This window comes from Manacus candei, unplaced genomic scaffold (genome assembly GCF_025592945.1).
Source record: "Manacus candei isolate 608988 ecotype Guabito, Panama unplaced genomic scaffold, ASM2559294v1 h1tg000126l, whole genome shotgun sequence".
Classification (NCBI taxonomy): Eukaryota; Metazoa; Chordata; class Aves; order Passeriformes; family Pipridae; genus Manacus; species Manacus candei.
The window spans coordinates 34,866-58,822 of record NW_026138174.1 but is presented as its reverse complement, the minus strand read 5'-3'; the positions used below and the strand labels follow the sequence as shown (position 1 = coordinate 58,822).

The following is a 23,957-nucleotide window of genomic DNA, read 5'->3' as shown; positions in this document are numbered from 1 at the left end:
AGCGGTACAAGTGGGGGGCAGGAGGAAGCACAAACCCAGGGAAGCAGAAAGACAGGAGAAAGAAATATTGAGAAGACACAGCAGAGCAACAGCAGAGATGAGAGTGACAGGAACAGTGCAGCACCTCGGTGAGAGAGAGTTCTTTTAGGTTATTGTGCATAGATACCTTTATTCAAGGAAGACACGCTCGGGCTGGAGCAGGCAGAGAGAAAAGCAGAGCTGGGAGTTCAGAAGAAAGATGAACTATCGCATAAGCAGTGTGCCAAAAAGTCTGGTTCACTAAACTTGGCCCAAAGCTGAAAGGAGATGTGATTGCTATCTGCAGTTACGTAAGGAGGAGGCTTCGAACAGCAAAAAAGACACGTTATTCAAAGGACAGTGCCAAAACAAGGATCAAAAGGATCTGTTTCCCATGAATGCCTTTAGGCTGGAAGTTTGAATAAAGTCCTAATCAGCAAAGGGATTAGGTTTGGGGTAAACCTCAGTTCCTAACTTATTCATAATTGAATGATTTCAGTCAGTTTTGAGAAGCTGGTATTGACCAAGACTTTTGATCCACACAGATGACCTAACTACCATTAAGACAGAGCTTGATTAAGAAACAATTTCTGATGTGGTGCCTGCAATTGCAGTGTTCTCTGTGATGGAGGGGGATTACTGTTCTGTTGTTATTCTGGCAGGCATCACCAGTTTTGAGACCACTACTTAGAAAACCCAAAATGCACTTGCTGCTTTGATATCTAATAGTGCCTTAATTTTTTCCTATGGACAATGAGCTATCATATATTGAAGCAGAATGGATGAATTCTCAAAGCAGCTTTGATCTGTCCTAGATCCTCAAAGCAGCCTGCAAGAATAGCTTGAAAGCTTTTTATTTAAAGTAAGTGGTATTTTCTCCCCTCTCATTTTAATTGAAATAGATGCTGAACACAGGGGAAATTATATTGTGAGCTTGATCATGGAAAGCAAGTATACTTCTAAACCAGCCTTGATCAATAGCAGTTTCTGGTAATTGACTGTAATCTCTCTATCTATTTATTGCCATGGGAATTTTAAAAATTGTTGGGGTTTTTTGTTGTTGTTGTGTTATCCATCAGCTGAAAAGATTAAGCTTGAAAATGGAGGATGGGAAAAGAGGGAGGAATTGATCAGTCATGCAGCCTCATGGCGTATCCTCAAGGCAACTTGCAAGACTTGGAGAAACGCCGACAGAATTTTCCTAGGCACAAGGAAGAAGACTGGTCAGGCTGGCTGAACAGAGCCAGAGCTGGGTTTTTTAGTGTCTTGAGGTGCCTCGTTGGCTGGATGAGAGACCTTTGACAATGGGCATGGAGAGACAGGCTACTGGCAAATGACACCACTGCAGGAAGGGAAGGAAGGTGTATTGACATTTCTGTTGAACCAAACCCTCCAGTTTTGTCAGAAAGGCAGTGTGAGAGGAAAGTCAGGAAATGTTCATGACATGGATGGATTCACTCCCATTGACCTCCCAAAAAGGTCAGGAGTAAAGAAGTGCAACTCCCCATCCTGCAGTGCCTGACATTGTCATCAGGGGCCCAGACACCGCGGCTGAAGCGACAGCAGCACTGTCCTGACTCTCATGGGGCTGCCCAGGGGTGGCTGCCCTGTCAGGCTGTGAGACAGTCACTGTGCCTCCCTGCCACAGGGGCTTTGTGTTCCCAAGGGATTTGTCTTCACCCTGGAATAGGTGTTATCTGCAGGGAGGGAGGGAGGAAGGCGCAGATGAGGACCGAGCTCGAGGCCTCAGCTGCACTTTGATGTTGTTACTCTGCTGCGAGCGCCGTGCTCGTACTTTCCTCCCGTCGGTGTGTGAGCTGTGTTACATACCATGAGTTTTCCCCACTCTTCCCAGCAACCACTGCATGCTGTATTAAACGTGTGTCTACAGTTTAATTGCAAAAAAAAAAAAAAAAGAAAAAAAATCTGCATTCTGCTTCTGAATTAAATTAGAGGCTCTTCTGTCAGGTTCATTTTACTAGCGTGCCTGCATCTCAAATCAGCCCACATAAAGAGGGTGAAGAGGAACAGAGCAGCTACTCTGTACTGCAGATCTCACTGAATATATGCAGCGGGGGCAACTCAGAGGTATCTACCAGGCCCAGAATATTTCTTTTTCCGTGTACTTTCCAAAGTGTGGGGGACTTAGGAAAGTGGCCCCTCATATTCTTCCTGATTTCAATGACGGGGAAGTCAGGCTGACTGCAAATATCCCTGAGAAGCTCACACCTTATGTAAATAAGAGCTGGGTATCAGATGAGTAGGAACTTCAAAACGCTTTAAACAGGCACAGCAAAGTGAAACAAGCCCACCAGGCTCGTTCTGTGAGACAGCAAACTTCTCCCGTCAAGTTTCCAGATGAGTTTGTGATGGTGTGATGGGATGGGGACAGAAGGGGAGGAAACTCAGCCTTCTGCACGGCCCCCAGCACCCAGGCTGTGCCAGGGAGGGTGACCCAACAGGGGTACTACAGCTCCCACCCTCATCCCTCGCCTCCTCAAGGGCCATGGCAGGTCTGAGCAAGGTGACTGATGTGCAAACATGCCTCATTAGGACAGGATGAATCGGAATAATTGGCCGTGGAAAGGTCATTCCAGCTAAGGAAACCCTCCAGTGAGACCTGACTGGATTTAACTACTTTTCTGTTCTCCTGTCTCCCATGGCATCACCAGGAGAAAAATGTGACGGGCCGTGAGCCATAGAAATTCACATTTTGCCTTCCTGGGGCAGTGGGGGCTGCAGGAATACTGCACCAAGCACTGTGTGGTACATGGCCAGTACAGATCTACAGCTGCAGAAGTGCCCAGTTTCCCCCATATGAGTTTTCTGGAGCACTCCATAGCTGCAGCCAAATACTGTGGTCTCAGCATTGTTTTCTGGCCACCAATTAAGTATCTTTGCAGGTTGTGTGTTCATTGACCGGCGAAATCAAAATGAATGAGGTAACAAAAGACATGGGAAAACATAAGGAATCAATATTTTTAAGGACTGTTCTGACTTTGTACAGTCCAGCCTTAACATGGTCTGTAAAATCAGTTCCAGGAAAAGGATGAAGTCAAAGGTATGATAGAAACAGAGACATGTCTTCACAGACAAGTGACACTAAATTGTGCTGATTTTAGTCAAACTTTCCTGGTCTCCTCATCTTTCTAAATTTTCCTATTCTAAACAGACACAAGTTGGAAGCGGGAGATCTGGTCTTCCACTCATACTAATGGACTAACAAGCCTGGAGCCGACAGAATTTAGTCAGAGGAAAAACAGTATTTTTAAAAAAATTAAGCCTCTTTAGAAAGTTTCTCATTGCTCATTTACAATTTGAACCCCCTACTCATTTCAAGTTTGCTAGTAAAACTCAATCCCAATACAAAGAGACTAGAATCTCTGTGTTTTTATCACAAAAACAGTGTTTTCCATATTTTTCCCAGCTTTAGTTTCCCCCCCTGCTTTCTTCCTCCTTTGAACTGCACAACTAACGCAGTCCTACGTACATCCACCACTATCATCTGCAGAGTAGTCAGAAGACACAGTTAATTTACTACTGCCAGCTGCTTGCTGTTGTTGTCATTAACAATCTCCATTTAATAAAAGGCTTTTATCAAAATTGGTTTTCCTGGAGTACTTTTATTTTTCCCAGAAAAGGCATTAAAATTAATTTGTTTTCACTCGGTCTGTACTATTGAGCGAATACAGCAAGGAACAAAAAAAGATAAACATGTGAGAGAAACCCCAAAGAGAAGGTAATGTAGAAAGAAGCAATTCTGTTCTAAAGTAGATTATACTGCTTTTTTCCCCCCTCCTCTGCTTTTGAAAGCAAAAAATATGATTGAAGACCGGTAGAAAACAGCAGATTGTAGCAGTGCTTTGGTGCACAAGGGAGATGCTCCCCTTCTCCACGGCTCCCTGTGGCTCCTTTACTGGGTGAGGCAGAGGTAATCCTGTGCAGAAAGGTTTGACCTGAAAGTTAGGGACAATTCACAGGATTTTCTGCTGGAAATGCACTGGACTCTTTGCTGGTGCTCTGCACTTCACTGACCTTCCTCCAGCAGCGATGCTCTTCCCTTTGCATGTTTTTCACACAGAGCCTCTGCCCGCCCTACCTTGGAGCACCACTTTATTTTTGATATCACAAGGGTATTAAGACATTTCGACCACCCTGCTATGCAACGAGCCACAAAAACTTAACAGACCAATTCTGGAGGATAAATGAAGTGAAAAGGGACACCAGCTCCTCACTACTGTGTTTTCATGATGGTTAGTTACTGACCCAAATGAGAAGCTGTGCCATTAGTTCTAAGAGGCCTGTGGGGATTCTGCATGAAGCTGCAGCAAGGCTAGTTCATTCATCTCAGAGAGACAGATCCTTCCTTCCTTCATTCCTTCCTTCCTTCCTTCTTCCTTTCCTTCCTTCCTCCCTCCCTCCCTCCCTCCCTCTCTCCCTTCCCCATTTCAAATTTCTGGCAAAAAAAAAAAAAAAAAAAACCAAATCAAAAAACCCCAAAGAATTTCCCCTGAAATCACAGGTTTTGAAATCAGAATATTTTTGGCTAAATACCAATTCAGGGAACTGGGAACTGTACAGGGAGTCCCTCCCAGGCTCATTCAGACTGAACACAGCACCCATGCTGTTCCATGAGCCTCTGTTTCAGGGAGGAGGGATGATATGTTATGGGAATTTCATGGTCTGATGCATCATAGAGTATGAAATATGGCATGGGAGATCCACTCCATCTATGAGAATAAGGACATTAAGCAACTGAAGTACAGCTCCTCTGAGACAGTAGATCAGAATTGGAATATTTGGGTTTAAGCTGCTTTATCCATAAACTCATTTTTCTGTAAAAAGCAGTTCTAACTAAAAAAAAAAATATATTAATGAACAGCTTTATGTAAAATGGAGGAACATAACATAGCATGGTTGCTGTTCTCTGGAACTGGCTTTGGAAATGATCTGGAATGCACCCTCCCTTATTACCAAGGAAAATGTTACTTCCATTAAAGAAAGAAACAAACCTTCCCCCCACAAGCCATCCGTGAGAAACTCTCAGTGTATTTTCTGTTTGAAATTTAAATTTGAGCATAATACCACCCACTTCACGAAATGAATGTGATTAAAATGACGGTTCCTCTTATTTTCAATTAAAATACACTTTAAATGTTTACCTTTCTGCACTAAATGCAAATGCAGATGCTCAATGCAGCACTGGGAAACCAGAAGGTGGAAACCCACTGACCCAGTTTCACCGTCCCAGTGGACTAAAAATGCAAAAAAAACCAAGGGAAAAGCTGTAAAAGCATCCCACACCCCCCTCCCCCAAGCCCACCAGGGCCTCAGAGCAAAATGTGCTGTGTAACAGTCACAAAACGAAAAACATCAAAAATTAATTGGTGCAGAAAACGGCAAATGAGGTGGGATTTGCCCCATCCGTGACCCCAGTTCCAGAGGTACTGGGGGGGGACCATGTCCAGCCAGGTCACTGAGCTTTAGCAGGTGGGAGAGAGCGAGGGGGCAAGGCAAGGTTTTGGGACTGAGGCACATTTCCACAAAATCACAGAATCACTTGGGTTGGAAAAGACCTCTGAGATCATCCAGTCCAACCTTGGACCCATCACCACCTTGTCAACTAAACCACAGCACTAAGTGCCACGTCCAGGCATTCCCTGAACATCCCCAGGGATGGTGAATCCACCACCTCCCTGGGCAGCCCCTTCCACTGTTTGACAACCCTTCCAGTGAAGAAATTCCTCCTGATGTCCAATCCAAACTTCCCCCGGCACAGCTTTAGGCCATTTCCAGGTGATTACCTGGGAGAGGAGACCAACCCCCCCTGACCCCCACCTCATTTCAGGCAGATGTAGAGAGCAATAAGGTCACCCCAGAGCCCCCTTTTCTCCAATTTTTCAGAGATTCCTGATGAAAATGGCCATGAATTTTGAAAAATTAAATAAATGGATTTAGCATGCATTAATGTTGGATTTAGTATGCATTTAGCATTCAGTAAATAATAATGTATAAAACCCAATATATATAAAAAAATATGCTACATATAACAATGTATAATAAATAATACATTATATATAATGTATTGTATATAATTTTTATGATAACATGTATAATATATAAATAGTATATATTATTGTATATAATATAAAAATAGCAATATATATTATATATTATTGTGTAACATAGATAATAATATATAAAATATTTATATATAAAGATAATATATCATATACACTGTGCATAATATGCATTTTATATATTATAGATATATAATTTATATATTTTATATGTATATGTAGAATATAGATCTAAAATATATAATATATAATATATGAATATATTAAATAGATATTTTATATTCGTTATAATATATATTACGTAATATGTAATACATATTTCATAAATGTGTATATATGCATATATATGTATATATATGTATATATATGCATATCTATATGCATATATATAAAAATGTATCATATATAAGATATAATATATATTTAATAATATGTATTTACTATCTAATCAATTAATATTAGATATTATATATTAATATATTTAATATATAATATAGAACTATAATATATATAATATATATAATATATATATTATATAATATATTATTATATATAATATATATTATATAATATATTATTATATATAATATATATAATATATTATTATTATAATATATATAATTATATTATATATTATATATTACATATATTTTAGATATGATAGATCTATAATATATATTTTATATATGTGTATATGTTTTATATATGTATATATTATATATAAAAATACATTTTATATATTATAGAATGTATTTAGTTCTCCTTCGCCCCGAAGGGTCGCTAACCCTGACTCAGCCCCCCTCCCGTTCTGGGTCCATCCCTGCCGCTCCCCCCGCACTCCCGCGGTTCCTGAGGAGGAGGACGGCCGGGCCCTGCCCCGCTCCCTCCCTCCCTCCCTCCCTCCATCCCTGCTGTATCCCGGGGATCGGACCTGGACGAGCCCCCGCGGCCCCCGCGCTCCGCTCCCCGCCCCGTGACGTCACACCCCCGTGACGTCACGGGCCGTATCCAGGCAACGGCGCCCTGGCGGGTCGGGGCGGCCATGGCGCTGCCGCTGCTGCCCGGCTTCTCCTTCCGCCGCAACGTGAGTGACAGCCCGGGGCAGGCCCTTCCCCGCCTCCCCACCGGCCCCGGCGCAGGGCCGGCCGCGGGGGCGCTGCCGGGGGCGGCCCGGCCATGGCGAGGCCTTTGCCCGTGTCCCGGCCCGGCAGGTGCCGGTGGGTGCGCCGAGCCCCCCGGGCTCGGTGCGGATGCTGTGCAGCAGCACGGAAGGGTCTCGGTGTTAAGCAGCGCCGGAGGGGTTTAGGTTGGACATCAGGAAGAATCTCTTCACAGAAAGGGTGATTAGACGGTGGAAGTGACTGCCCGGGGAGGTGGTGGAGTTGCCGTCCTTGGAGGTGTTTAAGGGAAGGCTGGATGTGGCACTCGGTGACATGGGCTGGTTGAGGAGCGGCTGAGGGAGCTGGGGGTGTTCAGCCTGGAGAAGAGGAGGCTCAGGGATGACCTTATCACTCTCTACAACTACCTGAAAGGAGGTTGTAGCCAGGTGGAGCCTCTTCTCCCAGTCAGCCAGCGACAGGACAGGAGGACACAGTCTTAAGCTGGGCCAGGGAAAATTTAGATTGGACATCAGGAAGAATTTCTTCACAGAAAAGGTGATTAGATATTGGAAGGGGCTGCCCATGGAGGTGGTGGAGTCACTGTCCCTGGAGTGTTCAAGGGAAGGCTGTACCTGGCACTCAGTGACATGGTCTAGTTGAGTTGATGGTGAACAGTTGTGGGTTGGACTTGATGATCTCAGGGATCTTTTCCAACCTAATAGATTCTATGATCTGGCAGCTGCTGTGGGGCACTTGAATCTCTTGTTGGAGCTCTAACAGAGCAAAACGGAGAGACACATACTTCCTCTACAAAGGAAAAAGTCTTTGCGGAGTGTGGTGATGCCAGGGATGCTGATTTTGTGTTTCAGAACTGCCAACACTGTTAGTGCCACTGGCAGGCTGAATAGATAAGATGGTGTTTTCATCATAGCAAACAAAATGCTGTGTCCTATGAGGAGTAGCTGAGGGAGCTGGGGGTGTTTAACCTGGAGAAGAGGAGGCTCAAGGGTGACCTTATCACTCTCCACTACTCAGTGAAAGGAGGTTGTAACCAGGGGGACTCGGCCTCTTCTCCCAGTCAGCCAGTGACAGGATGAGAGGACACAGCCTTAAGCTAGGCCAGGGAAGGCTTAGGTTGGACATTAGGAATAATTTCTTCACAGAACAGGTGATTAAACGTTGGAATGGTCTGCCTGGGGAAGTGGTGGTGTCACCGTTCCTGGAGGTGTTTAAGGAAGGCCTGGACGTGTCACTCAGTGCCGTGGTCTGATTGACAAGGTGGTGATTGGTCAAAGGTTGGACTTCTTGACCTCAGAGGTCTTCTCCAGCCTAATTAATTGTGCCATTCTGTGATCTGGCAGCTGCTGTGGGGCAGTTTGAGCACTTTTTGCATCTCTAACAGAGCAAACCAGGGAGAGACAGGTATCCTCTGCATAAACCAAATTCTTTGCAGAGCAGGGGAATGCCATGGATGCAAACACGGTGTTTCATAGTTGCCAATGCTATTAATACCAATGGCAGGCTGAATAGATAAGAGGGTATTTTTAGCCTAGCAAACAAAAGAGAAGGCTGCCATCACTACTTCAAACTTGTTCATCAAGGATAGCTAGAAATTTGCTGAACACAATCTGTACTGTGAAGCAGTGCAGGGAGTAAAGAGAGGATTCATGCACTCTAGTTGGTGCTTTCAGGAGGCAAACTAAACTGCAGATTTTCTTAATAATGCTAAAATATCTGGAAGGAAATCTGTCGTTTTCACACTGTGAACATGTTATGACCAAGGTTGCCCAGATAACTTGTGGATGCCTCATCCCTGGAAGTGTTCAAGGCCGAGTTGGATGTGGCTCTGAGCAACCTGGTCTAGTGGAAGGTGTCCCTCCCCATGGAACTGGGAAATCTTTAAGGTCTCTTCCAACCTAAACCTTTACATGACTCTATGATAGAGCCCTCACTTCTGTATCCTGAATGCTGGGGTGTTTTACCAGCTCCTGAGTCTGACCACCCTATGAGGGAGTACATGGAAAGTGATAATGTAGTTCAGGAACAATTTGCAAATGATTTGTCAGGACAGGTTTTAACACCAGTGGTACCACAAACATCAGTACCCCTTCAATATGAGGCATGAAATTCCTTAGGAATTTGTGGACTCCCAGCCTCACTCGGTGTGTCAGCACTGCACAGGTGTGTGCAAACACAGGACCTCTTGCAAGAGGAGCCCAGTGGGGATTTTTCAGGAAACTCCTTCCCCCTGGAAAGAACAGGCTGGGTGCTGTTGTTTTAGAAACAAAAAAAAAAACACCCAACAGACCTGGTGGTGAATACTCAAGTCTCTCCTGTTGAATTGGAATTTGTATTGTAAAGGGTTGGTTGTGTGTATAGCACTCGAGGTGGTTGCCAAGTGCACCTGTCAGCAACACTGAAATAGGTGTGTGCCACTGGTGCCTGCTGGGTGGAAGCAGCTCAGTGTTATCCATGACCTTATTGGTCTCCAAATTTCAATTTAACTTAATTGATTTAATTTAACTTTACTTGCTTGGGAAGAGTTACTTATAGAGAGTGTTGGACACCCCATGTTGAAGTGCATACAGTGACTATGTTATGAGAACTGAAGGTGTGAAAGCTGTCACAATTGCCACAAGACAGCATTGTAAAACCATGGTTATACCCTTGTTAGGGCTCCAGATTGCTCTTTTCATCAGTCCTTGAGATAGTGGAGTTAATAATTATAACTCACCTTTATTGAAAAGCATCTCTTGATCTCCACTTAGTTGTTGTTGGCTATTAGATTTAATTTTACTTTCATATAACTCCACAAATGAGATGCTGAGAACAGCATATAAAGGGGAAAAAAGTGTCACTGCTATAGATAAATTGAAAAGGAAGAAAGTGTTTTCACCTGTTAGGACTCTGAGCGTCACCATCACTGTCTCTTATTGGGCAGAAAAAAACAGTGGCAGAGCATTCCTTGAAGAAGGATTCATAGAGGACAGGGGATTGCTGTTCCTGTCAGCCCTTGGGTTATAATTGTGGGTATTAATTCCACCCATCACTGGTGGAATTCAAGCTACTTGTACAACCCTCTTGTCTCTGCACCCAATGCTTCCACCTGCCTTATCTGTAGGCCCAGGAGAGGCAGCAGAAGGGAAGCACATCCGTGTTTTGTCTGCCTTGGATGTGTTTAATAAAGTGGCTGAGCTCCCTCCGAATAATCAGAGCTTTAAGGCAGTGAGGGCCACAGTCTGACTCCGAGGCATCAGGATGACAGTGACAAATGGGGAGTGAGAAATCCTTTCAGAGCACTTAGTCCTCTGGATCTAAGAGCCTCTGGCCTTTGTATTACCCTCCACTATGATCGTTGTTACTTCTAGCTTGCTTTACCGGGAATGCTGACTCCTTCTCCACTCAGGAGCAGAGACGCTTCCTCTCCGATCGGGAGTGAGGGCAGTGAGGCTGGGCAGCTCCCAGCTGCCTGTGGTGCTGGCACAGTGAAAGGCAGCACCTTCTGCCCGGTTTTTCCCATTTTTCCCTCCCTCAGCTGCAAGTGACAGCTGCCCAATTCAGCAGCATCCCAGAGAGCGATGCTGCCGCTGCATTCCCACATAGCTGGGACAAAATCTTGCTGCTCGGGCATCACAGCTGGTGCAACTGGAGGGAAAGTCAGGGAGGTGATAGGTGCTCCTAGAACTGATGGAGTGGTTCCTATGGGAACATAAGGTAATGTTTCCTTTGTGCTAAACGAAGGGCAGGGATGAAAGCTTCAGGCACAGCCCAAGCAGTGCCGCGTTTGATCGTTGGTTCGATGGCCTGGAGAAGAATGAGGGCAGAAGGTGTCAGGAGCTTAAAATATTTAATGTCTGCAAAGAGAGGCAAAGGAACCACCTCTATTTTTGCAAATATCTTTAAAATCAAAATTACAGTATTTTGTGTACACTTAAGTCCATCCACCAAATAAACACCCTTCAGCTCTTTTAAAACTCCTGTTCCTTTCCCCTTTGCTGAGGCTGGGGAGGTCAGAGTCAGTGTTGGGAGTGCCCCTGTCTAGTGCTCCTCTGTCCTGGCAAATGCCTTAGACAAATGCCCTTGTTGGCCTGGTAGTGGCAGGGTGTGGTACTTACACAACATTTACCACCCTGTTGCATTCAAGAGTTTATTAATTTCTTTATTTTCACAAGCGTGTGGGTCACTCGTTTGGAAATTTCTACCTGTTGCATCCCCTTGAAAAGGGAAATTCCTCAGTTATTTTCTTTTGTACCTGTTTTTGAAGCCAATGTTTAAAAGTCTTGGGGAGACCTTGGTACTGTGACTTCTGCCTGCAGAGCCCAACTGGTATTGAAATTGTGCAATGATGACATTTTCAGCTTTGTGCATACAAGGTCTATGTGTGTTACCTGTTTGTCAGGATAGATTTTGATAACCATGTTTAATTCTGCATTCAGTGGAAATGCAGCATATAATAGGTTTCCTCTGTTACTGTGAGAAAAAGTTTGTTTGTTTGGAGCCTGGACCATGTTAGGGATGACACTGGTTACAACACAAGTACTAACTTTGTTAGTGTTCCTGGTCTGCCTCCCATTCTCAAAGGCAGCTGCTCCTTCTGATTCCAGATTGATGTCCTTGCCTTATGTCAGCAGCCAGTGGACAGGACCACATATTCACATGGGTCAGATTGGACCAGTGTATTTTCTTGCCTGAGGTCTGAAATCCCTCTCAGAGAGAGAATTTCGTGCAACAATTCTACATGGCGTTTCTTAGAGAATAAGCCAATAAGTTTATAGATCTCAGGGGAAAATACATCCTTGAAAATACCAGTTTTGGGTATTCCTGTTGCAAACTTCAGTGACCCAGCAGAGATTCCACTTCTTCCTTGTTTATTGCAGGAGCTTGGAATTGCCCTCAACTGTGCTACTGTTGCTGTCTCTCGGTTTCCTGGTTTATTTTGTGCTGCTCTGTTACCACTGGCACCAAAAAGGGACACTTCTTTTTCTTGACAGAACATTTGCCAGTTTCTTTATAAGTAATCCTGCCTGCTGTCCCTTTGTCTTTTCCTGAACTCCTTCCACTACTTCCTGCCCCTCAGCCCTGCTCCCCCAGATCTCTCTCTGTTCACACCTCCCAGACCCAAATCTTCCTGTAGCTGCTCCTCATGGTTTCATTTTGGATCCTTTACTTTATCCATCTGTTGTCTTCTCTCAGGCTGTACCAGTTCAGGCAGTAAGAGCAAGCCCCTAGAATCACAGATTGGTTTGTGTTGGAAGAGACCTTTGAAGATCATCCAGTCCAACCCCCTCCCATGAGCAGGGTGATCTTCAACAAGATCAGGTTGCTCAGTCTTGTCCAGTCTGAGCTTGAAAGGTTCCAGGAATGGGGAATCCACCACCTTTCTGGGCAACCTGTTCCAGTGTTTCACCACCCTCATTGTAAAAAGTTTCTTCCTCATATCTGACCTAAATTAGCCCTCTTTTATTTTAAAACTATAACCCCTTGCCCTATTACAGCGGGCCCTGCTAAAAAGTCTGTACCCATCTTTCTTAGGATCCCCCTTTAAGTATTGAAAGGCCAAAATGAGGTCTCTCTAGAGCCTTCTGTTCTCCAGGTTGAACAACCCCAACTGTCTCAGCCTGTCCTTATAGGAGAGGTGCTCCATGCCTCTGATCATTTTTTTGGCTTTTTTCTGGACCTGCTCCAACAGATCCACGTCTTTCCTGTGCTCATCCAGCTGTTAGTGTTGATGCACCTTGTTCTGCAATGTGTTAGAGGGGCACCAGAGTTGCTGAGTCTTAAGGTGTTCCTTCTTTGACAGTGCCACTTAACCTCTGAACGTCCTGAGGGCTCTGCAACAAGGCAGGGATGATAGAAGAGTTTAAAATCTGAATTTGACCAGCACAGTGTGCAGCATTTGCATTTATTTCCATTGCTTAGCTGAAGCAACAGGAGACTGTATCAGTTCAGAAGTACCACAGTTCATCCTGATACAGGTTTTGGGCAGGGCATCCACAGTGGGAATTAAAAATAGATATGGGGTAGAGAACTGGGCTGCTACCAGTGACTTCTGCCATAACTCCTCATGGGACTGGGTTGAAGACATGTGGCTCTTGGGACAGGGTGTGCCACTGAGGGCTCCCCCATCCCTCCAGACATTTCCAGGTGTATTTGGTTCAGCTGAAATGTGCAGCTCCCTGATGAGTTTGCTGTGACTGTTGCAGAGCAGGATGGAGCGAGCACAAGGCAGTGTTCCCCAAGGACTGCAGTGGCTGAGTTTGCAAAGCCAGTAACTGCAGTTAGAGAACCCTGACCTTTGCATTAGCCACTATTGAATGTATCCTCAATATTTTTCAGGCTCACTGCACAGAAAATGTCCAGCTTTGTTCAGCAGATCTACAGCCTGCTCAGTTTAGCTGCATTAGCACAGTAGACATAGTCAAGCTCTTTCCCTGCTCTCTAAAAGATTTCTTTTAGCAGTAATTTAATATTACTGTGGAGGTAACATCATGTTCTGTCACTATTTTAGGCTGGATGTGGTCTGAGTTCATTAGCTGAAGTTTCCCAAATGTCATTTTTCTCTTTTGTGATCTTCAATTATAATTACTCTTTTTCTTAAACTTTCTATTTTTGTTGTTGTTTTGGGCTTTTTTTAAAGAAATAGCTGTACAGACTTTTAGAAGAGATTGTTTTGCCTAGGGATTTGGGTGTTTTTCTGGAGCAGGGGATTATAAGTAATTCTTTGATTAGGATTCTGAAATAATCTTTCTGTCAAACCCTAAAAAGTTACAAAAAAGCCACAAAAGATTCTTAACAGGACTGAAGCTGTTTGGCCATGGTTTTTCATAGCTAATTGTGAAGGATATTGTGATTTTAGCCCTAAATTCTGGAAAGCAGCAGCAGGACCAAACCAGGATAACTCTGATGAACGCTTTACCATACTGTAGCTCGCTGAAACCCAGACACATGTGAACAGCAAATGCTTCTAGAAGAAGCTTTGAGGACATGAAAAGCTTTCCTTTGCTGAGGAAATCTCACCCTCACCGTGCTTTTCTAACTGTACCTTTCTCCCTAACTCATGCTTTGGTAAGAGGGGGAAAATAATCAAATACTTGCTGTGCCAGAGAGTGAATCTCTTCTATAGCACCTTCAGTATAAATCAGGTGTTCTTGTCTAGAAACTTCCCTTTAAAAACTCGGCTTGGCTATAGTTATTCTACATTTGAACTGATAAAAGCAGGAATCCCCCTTCCTTTCTGACTTCTCCCCAACTCTTCATCAGCTTACTGAGGAACAAAATTATTGAAAAGAGAAATAGAAGAAGCAAGAGCAGTTGAGAAGCACCCAAAGGAGAGGGAGAAAACCATCCCAGGTGTGGATGTGTAACAAAGCAGGTGCCAGCCCCTGTCAGTGCCTGTGAGTTCCAAATTCAGGTACCAGGAGAACTACTGTACTCACATCTTGAGGAAGGGGTGGAATGACCACATGAATGATGTCTGAGTGTCAGTGCTGTCATTGCACACTGAGACATGACATTTTATATATCAGGGTGCAAAAAACTGTGCCAGTGTGAAATATTTTATTTTGGGCATTATTCCTGCAAATGGGCAATTCTTTTTTCAGTGTGGTTAAATTCCTGGCTTGAGCAATGCTCTGTGTTAAGGGGAACCATGGGCTGCTAGTCAGTGCACAAGCATTTCCTTTTGTTGATTTTTCTCTTTTATTCAGAACCCTTGTTCTTGAGTTATATGGTGCAGGAGTACTTGTTTTTTTCCCTTTGTATTATTCTTTAAACTATGATACTTGTCATGTGCCCTTTTATTCACCTTTGTTCAAAACATTGCTTACCTTTTAAGCATCTTTTCTGGGGACGTGCTTCCATACCACTGATTGTTTCTGTCCTCAGAATGTGAACCTTATCTCATTTTGCAGTGACTATTTCAAAGGCTAGCTCAGCTTCTTTTAACCTAAGCAAGGTATGGCCATTGATTATTATGGTATTAAAAATACTAATTTGTAAAAATAGTAAGTATTCTTTTTCATACCACTGTCCTTGCAGAAGTATTTTAAGCAAAGGTTAAGCTAAAGCAGTGATTGAGCAGTTTGTGTCAGCATCTCTCCATCCTGTGTCATTGGATTTGGAGCACCTTGAGGCAGGGGAACAGTTCAGATTGTGACCTCCAGTGTGCAGTAGTTTGTGTAGACCAGCATTGAATGTTATGTGCCATGAGGCTGGTTCACTGCCTTTCAGATTCCTGACTCTCTTTCATATTGGCAGAATGAAATAACTACTCAGGTACTTTCAGGTTTTGCTGCTTCACTGCTTGCACTTGTTCCCAGAACTGCTGTGCTGAGCGTGTGTTACGTTATCTTGGAGAATTGAGTGTTGCCACAATGCAAAATGATTATTTGTACCATTTTTTGATTTATGATAGTAACTTGGAGCTGTCTACCCCTTTCTGGGGAGCAGTGGTTTATATATAAACCTGTGATAATCAGTGATGCCAAGTGTAGTGGGGAGGCAGTTTTGTCCCTCTGCTACTTTACCAACACACCTGCTCTGGTGCTGCTGTGAAAAATGTTGCTGTCCAGCCTTTTCCTCTACCAGGGCCTTTACTGTGCTCACTCATGACATGAGTTCTTTCCCCTTTAGCCTCATCTTCTCTCATGTTCACCCAGTCCCAGGCCGAGGGAGGGCACAGCTGTGGTCCCCTCTGTTTCCCCTTAATAGGTGTGCTGGGGTGCAGTTACCCAATGTCTCCTCTCTGCCTTCCCAGATAAAGTATTTTGAGGATTCGAGAGGGCAAGGAAGGGAAGAATAGCAGAGTGAGAGGAGCTAACAAGGCAGGATCGCTGCTCGTGGAAGGAAGTGGAGCTTTCTGTTGGCTTTTCCTATTTCCCTGTCCTGTCCTATGAGACTGATACCTGGGTCGTTAGGGAATTGCTGCCCAAGCACAGCACAGCTGCCTCTGTTGGAGGGAACTGGCCAGCAAAGCAGGCAGCTCTTTAGGAAGGACATTCTCACAGACAGGAGTGATATTCATGTGAGACCAGAGGCATTTCTGTGTTATTTGAAGACTGGCTCCAGCCCCAGCCAAGAAATTCGAGTGGGCAAGATGGGTTTCTTTGCAGCTGGTTGTTCCTGTGTTTTTAAGCACTCCATCCTTAATTGCCTGAAAAATTAGTAATAATATAGAGAAATCACTACAGAGACCTTGTTTTGAAATAAGCCCAGATGGAATATATATTCTGTCATTTGATTCAAGTCCAACCTCCCAAAATTCAAGTGTATGCACTAGTGCAGAGGAATTTATTTCGCACTCGGGGACACAAGTGCAAATAAGATCTTTGACGTGAGTAACGAGAGCAGGCTGTTCTCTGAGTGCTGCTGAACTGTTTCCATTTGCCCTCTGGTGAGCTGAAGAAAAGGCTCTTCCCCTCTACCTTTTACAACAGTTCTTGGGAGTGACTTGCTTCTTTCTACCACACACCTCGATCCTTGTCCCAGGGAAGGAATGTGTGTGGGAAACAGTCAGTATCGTCCAGTCTCTCAGCCTGGGTAAATTACTGGAATATTATTCCATTTTTGTCTGTAAGACTGGCAAATTGACCACTGAAAAATGTCACTTCACTTGCAGCATTCCAGTTGTTACAAGCTTTTAGGTTCTGTGTTAAAAATAATTATAGAGAAACTTTCGCGTGATTAATCCTCCTTGCCTAGGCAGTTAACTGTCATGGATTTAAAGACAAACACACAGGCAATTTTTTCTCTCTTTCTTCCAAACTTTTGACAGATAGGGGGAGAAAATTTCCACAAGTCCCAGCGCTGGGGTTACTGCAATAATGTTCCCATGCTGTTTGAAGAAAAACCTGGAATAGGAGGTCAACCATTACTTGATCAGAGGCTGAAACCTAAATACACTGAATTTCCTGACGGGATGGGAAGTAATCCTCCAGCTTGGATAGCATTTGACAAGCAGGTATGTAGAAATCCATATCTGTGGTTTTTTTTATGAGTAGCTACAATATGACAGAGTATAAAGTGAAATTCAGATATTTCAGAAGATTGTTTTGTGTGTGCAAAAAAAGCTCCTAGATACACAATAAGAGGGGTAGCAGGTATTTTTTCATTATATTCACATATTGGACAATTAATGTAAACATATATCCAGCAACATATAAAAATATTTCTCTGTTGGGGTGTATCTTATACAGGATGTAACAAAACTAAGGGAGTGGTCATCATATTTCTTTTTAGTGAGAATGGTGACAGTAAAGGAATTATTTGGCAACCTGGTAAGAGTGAATGTAAGATAGACTCCAGTCCAGGAGAAGAGGTGCATGGGCACTTGGGAACCCTTAAACTCAGTGAAATGCAATGTGCTTGGGATTCACTTATGCCGTTGTATTTGCATGCTCAAAGTCCTGTTAACTTTTGTGTGAGCTGTTCATGTGTAATAGATTATGGCCATTATAGACCCAGCAATTTAAAATGAGTATTTTTGCATTTTATTTTGCAAGAATGTAGTGACACCTTTAAAGTTAGAGACTTATCAAATAACTGTAATCTGTGATGACAGGAATTCTGTAGCATACTTGGTACTTTCCGTCTTTAAATTTACATTGAGTTCTACTTAGTGATATTTTATTTCTAAAAGCAAAAAGCCTTCTATCAGAGAAGGAAAATGATCCAGAAAAAAGAAATCATTCAGCAGATCACAGAAATGTTGCATTACTAAATGATTACTGCCTTTAAGTTTTGGAAAGAATGGCTAGCCTTGTAATTTTTGCCTTAAAAGAGAAGCCATACAGGTAATTGCAGTACAATTACACATTAATCTTTGGCAGACCAGAACTACAATAAGAAGGTGTAAGGCCTGAGCAGCTACACATGCCTTTGGTTGGCATTGCCTCTGAAATCCCTGTATTGTTTCAGCAACATGCTCAGGTATGAACTGGTCCAATGTGAAGGTTTCAGCTATTCCTGCACTTGCCTTAACTTCACCCTTCTTGAAACAAGAAGGAGTGTATTGGCTTCTCAGGGCCATGTGTAAGTTGGTAGGCCTTGGATCCAGGTTTATGGAATAAAAAGGTTAGGTAGGAGGCAGAGGGACCTGCCACTGAGCATCAGGCCCTTGGCTGGTGAGAGGAGCTCGCTGGCCTTTTGACATTCCTTATCTAATCAGTTTGTGCCTCCACAGGGCAGTACAGATCAGGAGTTTGCAAGTTTGGAATTGGCCTCTGGAGGGCTCATGTGTTTGCATTAATTGCAGACCGTTAAAGGGTACTGACTACCCAACTAATTTAGCTGCCCCATTAAAGACCCTGGAATGCAGCTCTGTCCTCTGGTGCTGCAGTTGGTAGCTCAGCAGAATGGACTGAGTGAGAAATGGGTTAGCAGGTGTTTATCTTTTGAAATGTAATCTGTTTTCTTACCATTTTTCTTTGGCTTCTAACTTTCAGCAATACCAGAGTAACTGGAGGAAGGACAGACACAAAACTTCATTATTAAGTAGGCTGAGAAATAGTTTTTGCAATTCCATATGCCTAATAGGAAGCAGGTGTAAATTTAATTTCTTCTACAATTAAATACACACACAAGGCCTCCTGGGCTTGAAGTGATGTTTGTAATTTGGCTTCCACAGGTGCCAGAAAAGCCTTATGCCAATGTTACAAAGTACCACAGAATTTATTCAATACTTGTTACTGTTGGTTTTCAGAGGTAACATTCAGTTTCTTAAAGCATGGGATGGGAACTTTGCACACAACAATGTACTGCAGATGAGACATGAGTTAGGAAGTGTTGCATTTTGAGTGTTTTTAACACTAACTTTGCTTCATAATGAAAAGTAAGTCATCTTCTTTTCTGTTCCTTCCCCTCCTCACCCTCCCTGAATCATCTGCTTTGATCTACAAAATTGCAGTTGGTTGCTGCATATATTTCAGTCATACAGTAGCATGTTGATAAGGGTATGAAGAGAATAAAATTTAAATGCAAACCTGCACAAACTCCTCAGATGGAATAAACCAGGACATAGATGAATGCTCAGAGAAAGAAATAAATCCAGTGTAGTAAGGGTGTGATTGTGCTTGGAATTCTGTGCAGACAGCCCATTGTGCCTGGCTGGTGTCTCTTGAGACAACCATTCTCAGGAAAGATAAGTGACAAAATTAAGAACAGTTAGTAATGAAAGAGGGCTTTTGAACAGTGTGTTTGTTCAAAAGTCTATGTTCTAGTGGGATTGGCAGAACAGGGAGAAGAGGGTACATGATTTTCCGTTTCCAATGTTTGCATGGCTTATCAGCAGCTGGGCAAGGAATGAAGTTCTGATCCTTGTCAGCTGAACCCCAGGATGGTCAGTACAATTCCACCATAGTACCTCTTAAGTCCCCTGGAGTATTCAAGAGATTTATACAGAGCTCCTAGTCATTCCAGAATAGTACTTGGAGGCCAGGAAGGATAACTTGGTCACCTAAAATTGCACTCTACACCAATGTTTAGACAAATGGAAGGAAGAGGAGATGTTATAGGTTGATAGAGTTTGTGTTGGCTTTGTTGTATGTCAGATGTTTCTGTGTTTGATACATAAACCAGTGAAATCCACAGTTAAAAAATGTGGACAGAATGAATTTTTTATTTATTTTCAACTATTTAGTCTGTAGGTTGTTCAGAAGCTTTCATGTTGTACTAACTAAACAAGCCACAACTGATGGTGTATAGATTCTTTTGTGTGAAGATATAATGCCATCAGGTTTAACAGATAAGTTATGTCATTTGATTATAATTTGAATTTTATTTCTCTAATGGTGGAAGGTCATAGTGCAGGAGAGCTGATGCCAAAAATGTGTCTGTCATACTGTTTGATGAATGATGAAAATCAGTGGGATCTGAGCCTTTGAAACAATTTTCTAATCTTGCACCTAATCTGCCCAAGAGAAGGGAATGTGGCCTGTCAAGAGGTCTGAGTAGGACACAGGGTGGTGTTCTTGTGCTCCTGGGCAAGCTGCTGGCTCTCTCTCTCTGCAGATGTGGGAAAGGAGGTTGTTTTTGTGTTTTAAAATGTCTGTCACCAGTGTTTGTGGAAGTATGTTGAGATTCCCAAAGGCACGTGCTAAAGGAGTGCAGATTATTAACCAGTGTGTTCTGTCGTGTAGGGAGCTCAGCCACCTTACTGGATTTCAGACATTTCAAGTAAAGGTCTGATAGATGTTTGTTGAAACATAGGGAACAGCTAAGTTGTCTTTTTTTCAATGCTTCAGTTTGTCTGATAAATCAAGAGTAAAGGTAATTGAATTTATTAAATATAACCAATATGAAAAATGAGGTATAAATTAACACTGATTTGACCCAAATGTGTTGGAGGGGGCAGGATGGAAACCTGTTTTAAGGAATGCCTTTCTGCACATACTTAGCACAGCAAGCATCCTGGTAGATAATGCACTACCCAGTAGATGTGTCTTGCATGTTCCCTCAGAATTGGTCTTGTTGATTAAAGACCATAAATGATACCAAGAAATGCAGAAGTTGTGTAATGGTTTGCCAAGTTTGAGCCGAGACTTCCAGACAATAAAGGCCACTGTATAAACCACTGAGCACCTCCCCTGTGAAGGTGGAATTTTTGGCATTATTGCTATTGCAAGAGTCCATGAAGAGCAGTTGCTGTGCTCTCTGAGATTTCCCCACTCACTGAATTGCAGAACCAGGTAAGTTTTGAAATGTCAATATTGCACAGCTGTAAATGGCTCCTGAAAAATGTCATTTCTCTCTGATCGTCTTCAATGCCATTCATTTGAAAGCTTTCAGGATCTGCTTAAAAAGAACTCTTTCCACTTACCTCAGTGGTAAAGCCAATTGCTGTCATGATGCACTTTATTTTTCAGTAATTCATACAATAGCAGTCTCAAAATTTGCTTCAGTACTTGGGTAGCTCATTGTGTTATCAAAAATGCTTTGTTGGAGAGATTTTTTCCAAGCAGCCTGCTACTAGTTTTATATTTGATTTATTTCTTTACTTTAGAGTTCCATCTCTGCTTAGATGTTGTGATAATAAAAATGCCAAGCAAAGAATTTTAAATTTATGTGATTTAATGTGGATTTCTGTTCTTACATTTCAGAGAAATAAATCTACCTCCTGAAATGTAAACATTATATAATCTATATAATCTATACAAGTTTACTTGATGTATTTTGCAAAAGTGTTGGAGATTTTGCTGCTTTATATTTATTTTTTTTAATAGGTGTTGTGTTTTCATGCCTATTTTGAAGAAGAAGTGCCTGACAAAAATCAAGAGCTTTACAGAATCAGACACTGTAAAATATACTTCTACCCTGAAGATGATACAATTCAAGTGACTGAACCCCATGTGCTAAATAGTGGCATAGATCAAGGTATCTATTTTTAATAGCAGTCTTTTTTTTTTTCCTTTATATTTTTCTTCAGTACAGTCTTGGGCCATTCCAAAGGATACATAATGTGAGTTCTCACAGCTGAAATGGGATGTAAGTGCACAGCTATAATTGTCTTTTCTTGTTACAGATCATGATGTGAGGATTTTTATTGTCTTAGTTTCTCATCAGGCAGGCTTTGTAAGGCTGAATCCCCTCCCATACTCAAACATACAATTTTTTCTCTAATACAGTTGTTTGAAATCATAGGATGGTAGGTCTTTGTCAGTGTTGTGTCACTTCTGCGGAAGCAATTTGTGTTCTAGGTCTCCATTCCCGAGCCTGGCTCCTCCCATCTTGGCACTGACAGTGAGTTCTGTAGCAGCAGCTCTGTAATTGTTCATTAGCTACAACAGTGTCTCTGCCATTGTTGAAGAAGAGCATCTTTTGTGCCTCTGACTCTCGGTTCTTTTGTGATTAAAGTGTCCTTGGCACAGTAATTTTTCCTGGATGCCTCTAAGCTAAGAAGCTGCCTTGCCTCAGTGTGTCACATCACTGCACTTGGACCAGCCTGAGGGCTTTTGGAGCAGGGTTTTTCCTGAGCTGATTTACTGGGTTATTAATGGACTTGGTTTACGTAAAAAAAATGTGACCTAGCGGTCAACATCCTGTTGCAGAAGGGGAGCACAGCTGCTGCTTCTTGGTGTTTATGGGTCACTGCCAAAATGAAAAGTTTTCAAGGGATATTATCCAAAGAAGCAGGATGTCTTGGGATGACTGCGCCTCCCAGTCCCCAAAGATGTTTTGTACATTCTGGTGGATCTTAGCACAGCAATTTTCAAAAATAAGTTAACCATTTCACTACCCCATTCTTTTCCCTGATCAGCAGATGCTACCAATTTATCTATCTGCAGAGCAAGATCAGTCTCGTCACCAGTGACAGGACCCGAGAGAATGGCCTGAAGCTGAGTCAGGGGAGGTTTAGGTTGGATATCAGGAAAAGGTTCTTCACTCAGAGGGTAGTTGAGCACTGGAACAGGCTCCCCAGGGAAGTGGTCACAGCACCAAACCTGACAGAGTTAAAGAAGCTTTTGGACAGCACTCTGAGGCACATGGTGTGATTCTTGGGGTGTGCTGTGCAGGGCCAGGATTTGGACTCGATGATCCTGATGGGTCCCCTCCAACTCAGCATATTCCGTGATTCTGTGATATTTAAAGGTGTTATGTGCATCCTCACTGTTAGACCTGGGATAAAATTGCCTGTTAATCTCTTCTTAAGCCAATGCTTCAGGCCCTGCTTTCCCTGTGTTGAGTAGTTCTTGCCAGAATTCTTGTAGGCTTGTCAGCAGGGACTGATTTTGAATTCAGAGGAACCTTGTCCTACTCCTTCCTGGGCAAGTACTTTTCCAAGATGTGAGGAAAAGCATGTGGGAGCTCTTTCCTTGGGAAGTTACAGTTACTTATCCCTTCCCTGCACCTGAATGCATGAGGTGGGAGACATCACTGGGTTTAGGTTTTCCTTGACTTGTGCATCACAGGAGTGGGAGTGGCTGTTTCTGGATTCTGTGGTTTGGAATGAATGTCCGTTGACAAAGGAAGCAGAGTTAACCTGAGAGGCAGAGGTGACAGCTTAGAGAGGGAAGGTGGAAGCCAGATTCATTAGAGCAGGATAAAGCAAATCCAAAGGTGATTCCTTTGAATGAGTAAATTTTCATTGTCTTTGTGGTGTGGGTTGTGCAGGCTGCCTCTTCAGCCCTGATGTTCCTGGAAGTCTAGTCCTGTTCCTGTGGTGACAGGGAGGCTACAATTTCTCCCTCTTTTCTTGGTTGTATCTTGTGTTAGTTGTTGTTGGAGTCACCTTTGGTACTGGATCTAAAATTAACTGAATGGTATTAGAGAGGAACAAGAATTCTCTCAGTCTTCCATGCAAGGATGTTTTGAAGGCCTCTACGACTTTGTCAGAGTACTTTATGTGGGATAAATATACATACACAACATATTTAACTGATGGATTAAAAAGAAATGCTCCAGGATCTCCAAAGTACACTTAATTTATTTATTGCTAGTACCTGGGCTGGTAAGGAAGCTCTGTGTATTGTCTGTGTTTAGAAAGGAAAAGATACTGTAGGTTGAAAGGCCCAAAGACTGTTTGGGGTGTGTTTAGGATTCACAGATGATTAATAGATCTGGGGCCTATACTTTATCATAATCATCTACATAAATATTCTTATTATCCTAAAGATTAATATGATGTAGAGTGAAAAAGGTGGTGGTGATGCTTATCAGAGGATTCTCCACTCACATGCACTTGGGCATTGACTTCATGCTCCATAACTGAAGACTAATGACAAAGTTGTTATATTAAAGGCACTAAATATTTGTTGTTGAATATATG

The 23,957-nt window shown here is 42.8% G+C and overlaps 1 protein-coding gene across 1 annotated transcript in view; it reads left to right on the top strand.

The window, feature by feature from the left end:
• The first annotated feature begins 7,068 nt into the window (after window positions 1-7,068).
• EFHC2 (EF-hand domain containing 2) overlaps window positions 7,069-23,957 on the top strand; it is a 50,839-nt gene continuing 33,950 nt past the window's right edge. Inside the window, exons 1-3 of the mRNA XM_051770880.1 lie at window positions 7,069-7,182; window positions 16,971-17,156; window positions 21,415-21,565. Coding sequence (XP_051626840.1) covers window positions 7,141-7,182; window positions 16,971-17,156; window positions 21,415-21,565 — 379 coding nt within the window. The 5' untranslated portion in view covers window positions 7,069-7,140. The remainder of the gene's footprint in view (window positions 7,183-16,970; window positions 17,157-21,414; window positions 21,566-23,957) is intronic.